Source organism: Schistocerca piceifrons, chromosome 5, assembly GCF_021461385.2.
Source record: "Schistocerca piceifrons isolate TAMUIC-IGC-003096 chromosome 5, iqSchPice1.1, whole genome shotgun sequence".
NCBI lineage: Eukaryota > Metazoa > Arthropoda > Insecta > Orthoptera > Acrididae > Schistocerca > Schistocerca piceifrons.
Window position 1 is genome coordinate 356,961,493 of NC_060142.1, and position 16,553 is coordinate 356,978,045.

Consider the following 16,553-nt stretch of genomic DNA (forward strand, 5'->3'; position numbering starts at 1 on the left):
CAGACCCTACTTTAAAAAAAATGCTAATACTAGGCCTATTTGCAAACAATACGAATGAAAGCATTAACATCAACAACACAACAACATACAGAAAGAAAAGCAAAGGGTGCTGAAAAAAAATTATTCATTCTATACTTACCATCATCGCACGTAATACACTTGTTACGCCCATTATTTGCCCTCTCAGTTCACTCACGTTGTTATTTTGAATAGATTATTTCGGGTTACTGGATCGTCAGGTATCAAAGGAGACTCTTCTAAATTTTCCTAAGATCCAGATTATTGGGTTCTTTTACCACCCTATACACAAATCGCGCAAACACGTGTTGCCAAACACATATATTTCGCAAGACAGCCAATTTATTTAAGTAAGGCTTAAAACTTGCAACGATACATCCGCTCCGCTAAAGAGCAGACGGCGTCAAATTACTATCTGTGAGTGGTAAGCTTTTTAATACATCTCTGATTTAAAATAAGGGTGGCCAACAGAAAAAGTTGGGTATTTTATTCTAGCAGCTACCACGCCGTAGCGGAGAAGTGAGGAAACTTCCGGAATAGAAGATCGCAGTGACGAATATGAATATTCGCCTTATGACTTAAAGGATACGAGCTACAACGAAAGGAAACAGAAGAACAAAATGAAAAGATGTTTATTTCACACTTTCCACTGACTAATCAAGCCTGTCGTACATCACTTTAGTTACCTAGTCTTCTGTATTACGTCTCCATCAAAAGATGGGAAGTTATAAATATCTGTTCTAGAAGGTAGGGATCGTTTTTACTAGCTTGAGTGAACATGCGTCAAAATTTCAATTCAAGATAGTTTCATGAATCTTATCAAGTAGCAAATATTGAGATTAGTTTATCACTCGCTAAGGTTTTCACTTTCGATGCTTGTTTAATATTTCCTGGAACACATTCTGCGGGTGTCTCTTGCCATTATTATTCAGTCCTCAGTTTATTTTCGTAGGGCATAATTTTATCTACCTTAACAACAGCCACCGTATTCTCACACTTTTTTCTAACAACGGGAATACACACTGTTGTGGTTTACGTCCGTCAGAGGCCCAGGAAGCGAAACTAATTGGATCCCCGACTGCTTAGAAATTAATGTATTTGTGAAGTGCGCTCTCCAAAAAATGAATACTATAGATGTAGTGACTAACATAAAAAATTAAGTATTTATAATGATATCTAGAAATTGTAGTTCATATACTCAAAGATACAAATGAGAAACTTGCAAAAGGGAATCACTGTTTAGTAAAGTAACCATCAGGTAGCGTGCAAAAATAAATAAATAAATAAATAAATGAAATAGTAAAGAGTAGAGTAAGAGGCGATCAAAAAGTATCCCTTCGAAGGCTGCACAGACCAGAATCGGTATATCAGTCAGGCAAAACAGCCATGAGCAATAAGGTAAACATTCCACCTACATACAAGGTTGAAGATACATGTTTGGTAAATCACCATATCCTGCTGTGTGAAGAAGTCAGTAACTGTCTCCTGCACATCCTCATCCAATAGGAATCGTCGACCCTTCAAGGCATTTTCAAAGGGATGAAATGTGTGGTGGTCACATGGATAGAGGTCTGAACTGTAATGTGGGAGCTCGAGTGTCTCCCAGTTGAGTAATGAGTGACACTGTCCTTCCAGATTGATCAGCAGCTTGTGTCGAACCGCAACCAGCTCAGAACTTGACACACCATGCTACAACGATGGTTTTCGACAGACACGCTGTGCCATACAAATTCTTCATTCTCCTATTATATCTAACATTATTTATTCTTCAGCAGCCAAGATAAGACAGCGGAGCACTGGTCCTGTTTGGACACATGAGCACTGGTCCTGTTTGGACGCATTTGGTAATATTCGTAACTTCATTGTAGTTCATTTTCCTGCATTTACCTCACACATGAATATCACACTAATTCCTTGCCTATATATCGATGCTTATATACCCTCATTGGGGTCGCACTATGTTGCATATATGCTACAGCGACGTCCTCAAATGGAAACTTTGAAATCGCTCTTTATACTTTTCATTTTATACATCTGAAAACAAAGCTTTTACAATCAAAATATCAGTTAGTTTCGTAACCTTAGTATGATATATGAGCTTCTATTGATATTATTATAATACCTATTTTTATATCTTTATTTTACTGAAATTCTGAACAATATCGTTGAAATATATTTGAAACTTCTCTTTCTGTTGATGAAATGGACAGATTGACTAGCCTTTGTTGATTCATCATAAGATAAAGGTAATTTATTTTGGCTTCAGTTGACAAAAACTTCTCTCACATGATTTCACTGAAACACACATGGTCCAGAAGTATTGGATTAAAGTGGCATAGAGGGCAATGAATCACTGAAATCCCATTTAATTATAAACTGAAGGACTTTTTGGGCTGTCCGTCAAGCAGCAAAGTTCACACTTGTATCAGCTCCATGCAGATGACTATGATACATTTTTGTTTCTTGTAGCACCTGCTTTTTATCAAATTCATTGGAAATTTCTACCGTATTCTCCAGTGCTAGGCAGAGCATCACCAGGAGCATTTCAATGATTTGAAAATTTTTAGTGATACCCTTCATAGCTGTGTATCGTTGTTACAATTGATACATAAATTGGTCTTTGCTTCCAAACATTGATCGACTAACTTCTTCTTGAATCAATATTCTGGTGTCAAGACCTGGTTCACCTGTCATTGTTTTATGTGCCCATATTCTTCATCATTAGTCATTTTTTGTGCCAGAAGTAATAGCATTGTCTATAATTGTTGTTCAACTGGTCACTAAAACCCCATTCACGGTTTTTAATTTGGGGAGTCGTTTAAGTAAAGTCATTTTTGGAAACTGTAGATATTGTTGGTCTAAATTTACTACCTCCAATAATGTGTACCAAATCTTGGTGTTGGTCAAAAAGGTAAAATCACATGTAACTGGAAGGAGCAAGCTTGCTGCAAATTTAATATCAAGATTTCCCTTGGATGGTTCATATATATATCTTCCAAAGTGGTCACAACTGTTTCCACGTTTTCTTCTATGACTTTGTCTGAATTGTAATGAGCACTGCAGCAAGTAATGGACAACTGTTTCAAACTTTTTGTTGTTTATGATACAAGTAATTCCCATCTATATGTAAAACACAAGATTAATTAATATAACTTCTTCACTAAAGTTCCAAAACAAGTAACGCTGGAGGAAACACATGAGGAAGCATGGACTCCACAGACATTTATGGGATGGTTAGTGCAGAAACTGGATAGAGCTTTTGGTTTGACTTTTAGGTTTTTTTGTTGTACACCTCCTCATGTGCCTGACAACTGTGCGGAACTGTCATAACCTTGAACGCTGAACAACGCATTGTGCATTCCTTCTTTTGGCAACTGCTATTGAATATTTTTTGACATTCCTCCAGTTCATCTTGTTGAATTTTCATGTTCCTAAAGCAAACTACATAATAATTATCTTTAACCTTCGAAAAAGTAATTTTTAAAACGTAGTACTCCAGTTAAAAAATAAATAAATCGCTAGTAAGTTCTTCACATATTTTTAACTGTACAGTATAGTCCCGCTAATCCGAACCCCGGTAATTCGAGAGTTCGGTTAATCCGAACATGAAAAATATTAGTCTAAGTATGGAAAACTGTGTGGTAAACTGCTGTACGTACACACAATTTTAATTTACACAATACAGTAAACATGTATTAGAAAGAAAGGCAAGAAAACATTACGTTTAAAAAATCCAGAACAATGAAAAAAGCTGTTAAACTTACTAAAATACAGTGGACATTATATCCCTACTTTTTAAATGACAAAAACTATGTCTTTTTAAATGCGAACATTTTAGGTTAGGCTTTATCGTGACTGTTATTGACATTATATGAAACAAGAAGTTTACTGTTACCAGTCACCGTTTTATTTATTTCCACGACGCGTTTCAAAGGTTTAAACCCGATGATGGAGGTTTAAACCTCTGGAACGCGTCGTGGAAATAAATAAAACGGTGACTGGTAACAGCAAACTTCTTGTTTCATTTAATAACTAAGTCATTGTTTTTTGGCGTAATGAAGACAGTCTGTTATATGACGCATAGTTGCGCCATCGTCTTATAAACATCAAATCAGCAGGTGTAGCAGTGGGCTGTTGCCCCAAATAACGTAGCGCGAGGTCAAGAGTTTCTGCTGCGTCACTGTGTGGCACCAGCTCTCCTTTGTCGCTTTCAGGCTCATTGTCACTTCGGTCACAACAGTCCACTTCTTTCTGGTCTTGAGTCACAGCAGCAACTAAATCAGTGTCCGCTGCCATCCACTCATCTATGTCTCCTTCACTAGCTTATTCGCATTCAGGGATTGTTTGTATCATTTGTTGTAGATTTTCCTATTAATTTTCAGCTAGGTTGTCCTGAAATTCAAGAGATGTCCACAGTTTTCTCCACGATTTTCTTAGAGTATTTTCTGAAATATTCTGCCATGCCTCAGCGAGCCAATAAAGAACACCCTTCACCTTGGTCTTTTTTATTTTGTCCACTAAAGGAATGCTATCATCTTGGATCAGCATACTTAAAAATTGTTTTCTGTAAATCAGTTTAAATGTTTGCAGTACATCCTGGTCTATCGGCTGTAGAAGTGGTATAACATTCGGCGGCAAAAACTTCGCCACAATTTCTCCATCATATAATTCCTCAGTGCTGGGGTGAGACGATGCGTTATCAATCAAAAGGATTGCGCAGTGACAAATGATTTTCCTTTGAAAACAGTGAAGCAAAAGGAACAAATTGGCCGTGAAACCATTCTTTGAACAGCTTACCTATCATCCATGCTTTTTTTTGCGATAATATACGGGCAGGGACTTCACATTGTAGTTTTTAAAAGCTCTGGGACTAGCAGATCAGCCGATCAGCATTAAAGGCAGCTTGTGGTTACCAGAAACGTTGTTGCACGCTAATAAGGTCACACAATCTTTGCACATTTTAAAACCAGGAGCATGGTCTTCTGCTTTTGATGCCAGGCTTTTTGTTGGCAATGCCCAAAAATTAAGGCCAATCTCGTTAGCGTTGTAAATTTGTTTGGGATAATACTTTCCCTTTCTTATCATTTTTTCAAACTCATCCAAGTATTCCTTCGCTGCATCACGGTCAGAAGAAAGCTTCTCTCCATTAATTGATAGCTGGCGGATTCCATAACGTTTTTTGAATCTGTCCAACCAACCCGTACTCGCACTAAAAGATTCATCACCATTCTTTAAATGGTCAGGCAAACAGCCTTCTCCTGAACGAGCGCTCCACTCAAAGGAGTTCCCCTTTCTCTTTCCTGCGTAAACCAAAGGAAAAGAGCTTCATCCACCTTATCGTACTGGGACTGCTTTAAAGTCTGCCGAATTCCGAGTGTTTTTCCCGAAGACGTTGCACAGGACTGTTCAAGCTTCACTCGGTTCTTCTTTCAATCACAAATGGTTGGTTTACCAACACCCAGTTCCGTTGCCAGTTTAGATACATTCTCTCCATTGTCTATCCGCTTCAAAGCATTCAGTTTTTCTTTGAGAGTTAGCGTTTATGTTTCAGTTTACTCATGACGAAAATACGTACACCACTACTCCTGAACGAATACAATACAACTGTTACGCGTGGCAGGGGTCGATAACTAACATAAGCAAGCGCTTTGCAAGCCAACTGGCAGTGCCCTGACCTCAGACACTACAAAGTTCTCGACAACGCACAACAACAAGGGCAGGGAGTAAGAGTGAGCCATTGTCCCCACACTTGTCCCCATTTGTTACCATGATGTACCTACTTATCTGCTTGGTGTACTTCATTCTAGAAACTCGTCACCGTAATTCCGGCTAATCCGAACAAATCGGTAATGCGAACAAGGTCCGGTCCCAATTAGTTTTGATTAATGGAACTCTGCTGTACTTGTAGTATGCCTTTGTAAATGGCATACGTATCAAAAAATATTTTTGTGGAATAATTGCATCTAGCAGAGAACTGGTTATCATTATTTAGTCTTAAGGCTCATGAAACATTTTGCAATAATTTTAAAAATTCTAAACACGCCTATTAACGGTTTCCATTGCCTGGTTATAGGTAAATAGGTACCTAATTTTGTATTTTGCACCCTTTTGGGACCTCAAACTCCAAACTGCCTCTTACTTACTGAACATACTTTGCCCTTGTTTGTGATTTCATTAAAAAAATTATCCGGTCCTAGGGGGCCTCCAACTCGAGGCCTCCCAGGAAGAGTGGCCCAGGGCAGGCTGTTCCCTTTGCCCCCTTTTAGTCCACCATTGTGTAGAGAGTCTTTATGAACATTATTGACATGTTGGATCATTATGTATACAGCGTTTTATCATGTATTTAACATCATTTACCAAGCACAAACACAGAGTTGCCCTGCAAATGGAGGCTTCAGTGTGGAAGCATTAAACTGTCATCAGTGTGCAGTCAAATGACTATTGCCTTTTCTGTGGAGAAACCATCATGTACCATCATGTGCTTCCAAATAAAGGGGGAAGCTAGTTGTACAGGGATTAATTTTTTTATTACAGAATTTTGCCATTAATTATCATAAACTGCTTAGAACCTAAGACTATGGCTTTGTCTTTTTCTTCTTGTGTTCCCAGAACTTCTTTGTGTGTTGGCTGATTGTCTGCCTCTGTTCATTCGATGTTACCCTCCTACCCTGCGGTTTTTGTTGTTCGATAGGAAATTTTGCAATAATGATCAGTGGCCTGAAATTTTCCCTGTGCTGTATGATGGTTTCTATGATGTGAAGTTTTCTTAGATCCCTTCTTGTCTCTTCCAGCCACCCTGTGGTGTTTTTTAATTTGGAAATGAAATAAAAAATTTTCTTCATTAACTTATTGTCGTTCATTCTGTCAATATGACCGTAAAACTTTATCATTATTAAGAGGAATCAGGACTTCAAATTAAATTCAGTGCGCCTGGCACTGGTTGCACGAACATAACAGCATTCGATAGTGCTGTCTATAGTGTGTTGAATGCCTGGATGATTACTTCTGACCATGGAACCTTGTGTTTCCTGGAGGTGTTCTTCCCAGCCAGAGCTTCTGTGAGGGGAATCTGAATGGAGAAGGCGTGTTTCAGATGGAGGCAGTGTGTGGGAAATGTTTACATAAAAGTTTACCATGTCGGGAAAACGATGCAAATTACGATAATTCGTGGGTAAGGGTAGATTCCAAATGAACTCAACACGATCAGACGTTGGACAAACGCTGTAAGTCGTTTCGGTGTGTTTCACTAGTGCGGTTAAGCTGTGACTTGTTGGGATTAATCTTGACACAGTTGGCAGTCAGAGTTACCCAAACCTGAGCCTTATCTTGCTCGTGTTCCTCACCTGGAGAGAAGGAGAGGAGGACGTCATCAAGATACGCATAACAGTAGGGGAAACTGAACAATATAGAGTCAGTGAAGGATGGCCAAGTCTGAGTCGCATCCTTGAGACCTTAGAGCATAAAACAGAACTCAAAAAGGCCAAAAGGGACAATGATCGCTGTTTTTGAAATGTTATCACTAAATAGAAGAATCTGCAAGTTCGCCTTTCTACAATCGAGGATACTGAACACTTGTGCCACATTAAGTAGCTGGGCGAAGTCCTGGGTGTATGGAATAGGAAAACTGACAATAGTAGTGTGGGCATTAAGCTGGTGATAGTCCCCACACAAAAGGGATGTACTCTCTTTCTTGAGTACGAGACAGGTAGAAGACAACCAGCTACTGTGTGAGTGTCATGCAATCATAGCGGATAGCAATTCATTGGCAATCGCCTTCGCATGGCGTAACTTATGCAGCATACGGCAGTGAGCCTTGTGATGCCTGGTATGGCCTTTTCTTGTGGTTAGATCAGATTACATTAGTTTTTCGTTCCATAGATCCGTGCTGAGGAGATCCTCGTGGATGTGAAACATGTCAATTTTTTTTAAAGCTGAAATAACAATACTAATAGTATGAGCATATACAAAACATCATTTGTTTCTATTAAAAAATTCGTCAACAGAGTAGAAAGAGCTGGCCACTAGTAAGTCTTTCAGGCTCCTTTTAAACTGACCTTTATTTTTATCTAAATTTTTTATGTTTACTGGCAAATTATTGAAGATGAGTGTTCCTGAGTAGTGGACCCCTTTTTGAACTAAAGTAAGTGCTTTTAAGTCCTTGTGCAGATCATTTTTGTTCCTAGTATTATATGTTTGAACTGAGCTGTTTGTTGGAAAAAGAGATATGTTATTTAGGACAAATTTCACTAAGGAGTAAATATAGAGAGGCAGTAGTTAGTATAGCCAGTTCTTTGAATAGGTTTTTGCAGGACGTCTGTGAATTTACCCCACAAATAATACATATTACACGCTTTTGGACTCTTAAAACTTTTGTTTGACTTGAAGAGTTACCCCAAAATATTATACCATATGACATTATGGAATGAAAGTAGGCAAAGTATGCAAACTTTTTCATTTTTATGTCGCCTATGCCTCGAAATGCAAATACAGATTTGTTACGGCGTTTCTGCAATTCTGTGGTGTGTTCCTCCCAACTGAATTTATTATCAAGTTGTAATCCCAGTAATTTAAGACTGTCAACCCCTTCTATCTGCTCTTCTTCATACTTTATGCATATCCTGGGTGGTAATTCTATGACAAGTATCGTTTGTGATCGCCCTTAAATGTACATTCGTCACTCACATGAGAGAAACAAGGTGTAGTCAATGGGACTGCAGGGTAGTAAGACAGACAGTGAGACAAAGAATGTCACTAACATTCACGTTTGAATGCTGAGGCTCCACCAGGGATGCATTGGCTCTGGTTAGGGTGACAGAGTTGTGCATCGAAGTGAACTGGTGAGGTTGTACAGTATTACAGTATATGGTGAGTCCACGACAGGTTCTCTAATGCTTCGCTGATCGAGTGTTTTAGCTTCTTGTTGTGAGCACGTAAGGTGTCGACCTATGAGCGTTCGGCCATGAACTCGACAAGTAGGGAAGCCAGAAGGGCGAGGAGAAGGAGGGGATAATTGTTTAACGTCCCGTCGACGACAAGGTCATTAGAGACTGAGCACAAGCTCACATTAGGGAAGAATGGGGAATGAGATCAGCTGTGCCTGTCCCAGCATTTTCCTGAAGCGATTTAGGGAAATCATGGAAAACCCAAATCTGGATGGTCCGATGTGGGTTAGAATTGTTCTCCAGAAAGCGAGTACAGTGTGCTAACCACTGCGCCACCTCGCTTAATGGAAGCCAGAAGGGAATTCAATGAAGGGCACTCGGACAGAGGAGAAAGAAACAGGTCACTTGTTGGTGTGGGTACGACTGTACGAACTCGAAATATGGGTGCCAGTAGTATGATACAATAAAATAAAGTAGCAGTTTGTAAATCAGGAGATAAATCAAAGTGTTTGACGACGCCAATGCCTATGACTGGCTTGTCACATCGGCATTGTGAAAAGTCCAGCAAAACTCTCTCCCTCTGTCAGTCACGAAATTGACTCGAAGTTCAGCTGTGTCGTGTTCGCCGATGAGGAATGTATTGGAGGCATATAAAGACAGTTTCACTGGAAGAGAGTGCGAGAGGGGGGGGGGGGGAGGGAATGGTCAGATGGTCAATTGGAACGATGCTGGCTTCTACTCTGGTGTTGATGAGAAATGATGAGAAAATAAGATGCAAGGTCCTTCACATATAGAGACTCTTGGATAATGTGGATGTGGTGGCTGACTGTTATATCTGACAGCACCATAAAGAGTCGTCGTGTGCCATGGCGTCTAGACCAGCCCGTGTGCAGCATTTGAGTAAGCACAGGGTGAATGACAAATTCGTGCTGTCTCTCCAAATGTGGCGTGAAATCAGCACAGTGGGTAAGCTGGTTGGGGAGTGTGAGGTGTGCCAACTGCACCATCCATCTCACTCTGCCTGGAGGCAACAGCTTGCACAAGAGTTGGCTTGTGCAAAGTCAGTGGCAGTGGCTATCGATAACCAGGTGGCAGCATACTGTTCTCTTATGATGAAGCTGACTGCACATAACCCCTGCTGCTGAAGTGAGGTGGTAGAGTGGGAGTTTGTACACTTCTACCAACTGCATTTCCTGTAACTGGAGCAACAGCCGGTAGTGGTTATCTGAATCAGATGATTCTGAGAGCTAGGTCAGGCAGATTAAGTTTGGTCTCTGAGGGGTCCAGCTGTAGCTGTAACTGTAGTACATGTGAGAATTTAACAAGCTAAATTGTCCACATGGCGATGTCAGGCATGACTTACCGATCCATGAGTATATGTAGGTGGCACCAGAGCTGAGAAGGCGTTCTAGAACCAAAATGCTCATTGCGGATTATGTAATGGATAGCTTTGGTCAGTGGGTGTGACAGACACTTGGTAATAATTGATTTCGCCTTCTGATACTTGTGGTGTGATGGTAACGATAAAGGTAGGTCGCTGACAAGATCCGTAAAGTCATGTAAGTGGCTGACAAGGCATATAATACAGGCGTCAACATCCAGGATGCTGAGGATGTTTAGCAAGTTGTCGACGAGGGCAATGTTTTTGGATTATTCTTTTGTAACTGTGGCAGTTTGGGGAATCTGCCTGCTGGGACATACTACACAGCCGTAGGTTATGTGAACTATCTGCGAGGTGCACACAGTGGGTGGATGCTATAGTGACGAATGTCTGGCAGTAGGTGTGAGATCATGATTGAGGACACAATGTAGAGCAGGAATACAGTGCACTGCATCACCTGAGGTCTTGGTGGACATGATAAGATTGTGGCCATACAAGATGCATTATATGGTAGGTGCAGGTATGATGTGCACTGACACAGGAGGAATGATCGTGGTCATCAGGTTCTGACGTGGAAGTTGTACAAAAGGTGTATTAGCAGTCCGAAACAAGCAATGAAGAACATGCATCGAAAACGAGTTGGTCACTTACAGGCAGTAAGCACATCTGTGGCTACAGGCAGTGCAGCGTTAAAGCAGTGGGAAGTAATTTCAGGTTTAAGAGTTAGCAGGCCGAAGACTGCAGCCACGGACAGAACTTGATGGTCGATGTAACCTTGTGTGCAAGCCGATGATGGCACAAAAGTTTCCCACTATGACAAGGCCATGGAGGTTACATAGGCCACTGGGGGCCCAGAAGTGGTCGAAAATGCGATATTATTTATGTCCATCTGCCGTGCTAGTGTTGATTTCACAGTCATACATGGCCGTGAAACTAGGAAACACAAGCGTTGTATTGAAACATTACAAGTGGCTCTCCCCTCCCCCCCCTCCCCCTCCAGTATCGATATAGCTTTACATATAATGAATCTGCTGTGTTTAAGTAAGATCTATGTGGGTAGACAACAAGTTTGGAGTTGATCTTTGACTTTTTACCCTTTCTGCACTTAGGCATTTTCGTAGTAGAACTCGGGAGGTTCTAACAGAGAAAGATCAGAGTTGAAGTGTGTAGACAGCAAGGATAAGTAGAGAGTATTGTTTTTCAAAATTGTCGTGTTATTTGCGTATTTTGGTGCATAATTATGTGTTAAAGGATAGTCGTCAATGAATATTTCGAGTTTAAAATTAAAAATCTGGGCTTGATAAATTCAATATCATGATAGAGTATGGCGTGAACGTGGAATGGTGAAATTGTATCCGATGGGGAGTTAGCTAGCTTCAGTGCTAACTGGCTAGTTTACAATTGGTGCCACAACCAGGATCAAGGCAGTTTGGTTTACTACGGTACTTAAACGTGAAAAACACGGCCCAGAAATGAGAATAGTGATGTGTGAACGGTGATGCAAATGTGTGACGTAACAAATATCAATCGACGTGCTAACAGTGAACAGTCGAGGAGTGCCTGTTGTGCACAAGTGAAGGACAGAGACAATTAACAGCTGCTGGCGCAGTTCCACCATCTCTGAATTTTTCCCAGTAGACCAAGCAGGACTAGTGCACATGCACACGTGGAGACAGTGGCAGCTGCATCATTTAAGACATTTTGAGATGTGCCCTCGCATAGCATGAGGCAGAGTTGCACCTGTGCTGTGAATATGTTTTAGTTAGCTACCCACCCTTGGTGATCACAGCTGTTTCGACGTGTGGGGCAGCGTGTTGAAGGAAAATTAACAACAGATGAGGCGCAGTGCAGTATAGTGGTATGCAACTGCTCCTGGAGCGTGAACATTGGTCAGTGTAGATGTGGAAGACGGAAATGTTTATTTGGTTGAGACTGACCAAGGGCAGGAACCAACAGTAGAGGATAATTGTGACAATGACAGTTTTGTGTATCATGGAGATTGTAGTGCCAAAGAGGATGTGCAGGTTCTAACAAGGAATAACAGGATTTAATGCAGCAAGATTACAATCGTAATGTTGGTAAGATGCAAGTGATTCCCAGACGGCAGATGTTATTAGAGATGCTTGAGAGTATTGGGAATCAGGTAGACCCAGTTAAAACTGGAGTAGTCTGAAGTCATCAGCAGTGTTCTGCCTAAAGGCCGGTTTTCACATGGTAGTTATTCTGCCATCCTCTTCAGGTCTGCATAATTTCCTCTTCCCTTTATGCTGTCTATCACCTTGTATCTCCTTCTTCCTCTCAGTTTTCTCCCACAAACCAATCCTTCCAAAGCATTTACTAGCGAGCACTCCCTTCTCAATGAATGTCCCAACCAGTTCTTTTTCCTTTCTCTTACAACCTGCAGCAGACATCTTCTCTCACCAACCCTTTTCAATACTCTTTCATTACTCAGTCTTTCCATCCAGCTTATTCTCTCCGTTCTCCTCCACATCCACATCTCAAATGCTTCTAACCTTTTTTCAACCTCTCGTTTCAGTGTCCATGTTTCTGCCCCATATAGTGCCGCACTCCAGACAAAACATTTGCCAAGCCTTTTCCTTAGTCCTTTGTCTAATTTGCCACATAAGAGTCTCGTCTTTCTGTTGAATGCCTCCTTCGCTATGGCAATTCGAGTTTTCACCTCCTGGTGACATTTTATGTCTTCAGTTATTGTGCTTCCGAGATATTTAAATTCACTTACTTGGATAATGGTAGATTGTCCTATTTTAATATTGGACAGTCTGTGTCTTGTACTGATGACCATACTCTTTGTTTTTGCTGTGTTTATTTGCATCCCATATTCCACACAAGCTTCATTCAGATCTTTGAGCATGTTATTCACTGTCCGCTCACTTTCTGCCACTAATACCATGTCATCAGCAAATCTTATACATTCTATTCTCTTCCCACCAATACATATTCCTCTTTTACCATCTAACTTTTCGCAATAATCTCTTCAAGGTATATGTTAAACAACGGTGGGGAAAGACAACTACCTTGTCTAACACCTCGTCCAATGCTGCTTCCTTCTGACATTTCCTTTCCAATCCTTATCCTTACTTTCTGGCGTTAATATAGATTCTGTATCAGTCGCCTCTCTTTCCAATCTACTCCTTTCCTCTTCAAGATATCCATCAGCTTGTTCCACTGAACTCTGTCAAAAGCCTTTTCTAAATCTATAAAAACAGCAAAGATTTCTCTACCCTTTTCCATATATCTTTCCCCTATAGTTCTTAGCAGGCCAATAGCATCTCTTGTTCCTTTTCCTCTTCTAAATCCGAACTGCTCCTCTGCAATCCCTCTATCCAGCTTGCCATGTAACCTTCTATTTAACACTCTCAGCAAGACTATAGCTGCATGAGAAATTAAACTGATGGTCTGGTGCTCTTCACATTTTTTAGTATTTCTCTTTTTCTCTATTGGTATCATAACTGTTGCAGCGAAGTCCTCAGGTCATTCCCCTTTGTCATATATCTCGTTACAGAGGTAGACTATTTCTTTTCTTGCCTTGTTTCCCAGACTCTTCAACAGTTCTGCTGGCAAGTCATCTATTCCACATGCCTTCCTATTCTTCATCTCCTTCAGCGCCTTTTCTACTTCTGCTTCCAAGATGGTAAATCCCTTTCCATCTTCCGGCACACATTGCTCCTCTTCAACCTTAATTTCGCTCTGCATTTCATCCCTCTTATACAGACATGCAATATATTCTTGCCGTTTGTTCAAAACCTCCTGTGGTTCTTCTGCTAGAGTACCATCTACTCTTTCTATTTCTATGTTATTCCTCTTTCTTTTACGTTCAAAAACTATCTCACTAGCCAGTCTATACATCATTTCATACTTTCCCTCTCTCTCCATTTTCTCTATTTCGTCACATTTCTGTTTCATCCATTTTTCTCTTGCTTCTTCAGTTTCTCTTCTTAACTCATTATTCAGTTTCCTGTACCTCTTTTTGCCTTCTTCAGTTTCTACACTTTTCCACTTTCTGCGCTCTTCCATCTTTTTCAACATGTTTTCTGTTATCCATTCTTTCCTGGTGCTTTGGGATACTCTAATTCCTAGTACTTCTTTGGCAGAGTCCATGAATCCTTCCCTCATTTTTATCCACTTGTCATTAACACTTTCATCAACACTACCTCTTTGCCATTTTTCCATAAATCTGTTCTCCAAATCTGATGCCTTTCCTACCTCTTTGAGTCTTTCTAAGTTTAGTCTTTCCTTTGCTTTACCTCTCCAGACTTTTTTCAACTTCACTTGTATTTCTCCCATCACTAGGTTGTGGTCTGAATTTATATCCGCTCCTGGATAAGCTTTAGCATTCTTTAAACAGTTCCTAAACATTTTTGTATCAGGATGTAGTCCAGCTGATATCTTTCCCTATTCAAATTTGATATCCATGTGTAACGTCTCCTTTTGTGATGTTCAAATAATGTGTTACCCACTGCTAATGAATTTTCTTTACAGAAACTAATTAGTCGTTCACCTCTCTCATTTCTTATTCCTAATCCAAATTTTTCTACTGTATCTTCATCTCTTCCTTCACCCACCACTGCATTCCAGTCTCCCATGATGATAATGCAGGCATTTCTATTTTCTTTCTCGATGAGTTCTTGTATTTTCTCATAATATTCTTCCACTCCCTCATCTCTGTGCTGGTTGGTTGGCATATATACCTGTATTAATACCAAATCTTTTGAACTACTCTTCAGCCATATCATCATCAGTCTTCCATCAATACATTGTACTTTCATTACCTTATTTTTCAACTTTTGCCCTATCAATATTCCTACTCCATTTTCATCACTCTTGATTTCCCCTGAGTAAAAGAGTTTATAATCTCCACTTTCTATCTCCCCATCCTCTCCTCATCTCATTTCACACAAACCAAGGGCATCTAATCTGTTCCTTTTCATCTCCTGTTTTGCATTCTCTAGCTTTCCTGCTTGCAGAAGTGTCCTCACATTCCATGTTCCAATCCGTATCTTTCCTCCCTTCACTGTCCCTTTTTTCCTTTCAAATATGTCTACTCTCAATGTGTTTCCCTCCCAAAGATCCGAATGAGGGGTAGTTTTAACTCTGGAATCTTTCACGTGGAGAGACATACCATGTACTGCTTGGGAATGTAATGTGGTAGTTTCCCGTTACTTTTCACATAGGCAGTAGGATGCCCAGTCCGAAGTAAGCTCAGTTAAATCTGATATGAAAACCGGTGTGAATTCAGTCAAATTGGAGGTGAAGTAAACTCAATTATATCTAAAGTAAGCTCTGAAACATTTTATGTGAAAACAGGTATGGATTCAATCAAATCAGAGTGCAATCTGTAAAGTTGGAGCAGAATTCCTTTAGAGACGAACTCAAGAAAGACACTGAGGCTACCAGAATCGAATGTAACAACAGGAATAATGAGTTGGAGACTCGAGTAACCAAGCAGATGGAGGGGATGGCTAACGATCATCATAATAAGAGGAGTTAGCCAAGCTATGTTAAGTTGTAGTGTATGCAGAACAACAAGTTAAAATCGCACAGACTGACTGTGATGAGAACCACGAAGCTGTTAAGCCAGAAGTTAACAAATTTTTCCAGGAGGTAGAGAATAAGTGAGTAAATATTGAAGAGAATGTTAAAAAATTGTGTTTAAGGAAATTAATAGTAGTACAAGTGCGCATCTGTGCATGCAGAGAGATTGCTTGTAAACTGTAGAAAGTTTTGTAGATTTGATCTTGCGATAATACCGAAAGAATTTTTGAAAGGTTTCCGTAATGTCTTACCCAGATGTTGCTCAGACAGAGAGAAAATGTCATTTATAAAAAGTCATTTGGATGGTGAGGCATACAGCTGGGTCACAGAAGTGGCAGAGTTTCTTGAGTCAGTGTCAGAATTTGAGTCCAAGTTTATGATGCAGTTTTGGTTGAAGGATATTTGGCAAGCCATACTGCGGGACTGCTGGGGAGGGGGGGGGGGTGTATAGCTCTCAGAGTGGTGGGATTTATCAATTTCCTGGAAAGAATTCAAGGAGTTTACCACAACGATGGGGCAAGGAACTGTGGTAAAGGTGGATCTGCCTCTGAACATCACTCTGAATATAATGTGTGGCAGATACACCTTCAAACACTATCCAGGATTCCAAGATGTGGTATATTGGGTCATGGAAGCCTCCCATGACACAGAGATACAGAAAACAGAGCAAACGCATTGCAGCTGCAGAATATGTGGTTGGAGGTGACTGGATGCATTCG

The 16,553-nt window shown here is 40.4% G+C and overlaps 1 protein-coding gene across 1 annotated transcript in view; it reads right to left on the reverse strand.

Moving 5' to 3' along the window:
• Window positions 1–447, reverse strand: part of LOC124798406 (alpha-ketoglutarate dehydrogenase component 4) — a 40,949-nt gene extending 40,502 nt beyond the window's left edge. The window contains exon 1 of the mRNA XM_047261800.1: window positions 140–447. Coding sequence (XP_047117756.1) covers window positions 140–172 — 33 coding nt within the window. The 5' untranslated portion in view covers window positions 173–447. The remainder of the gene's footprint in view (window positions 1–139) is intronic.
• Between the last annotated feature and the right edge of the window lie 16,106 nt (window positions 448–16,553).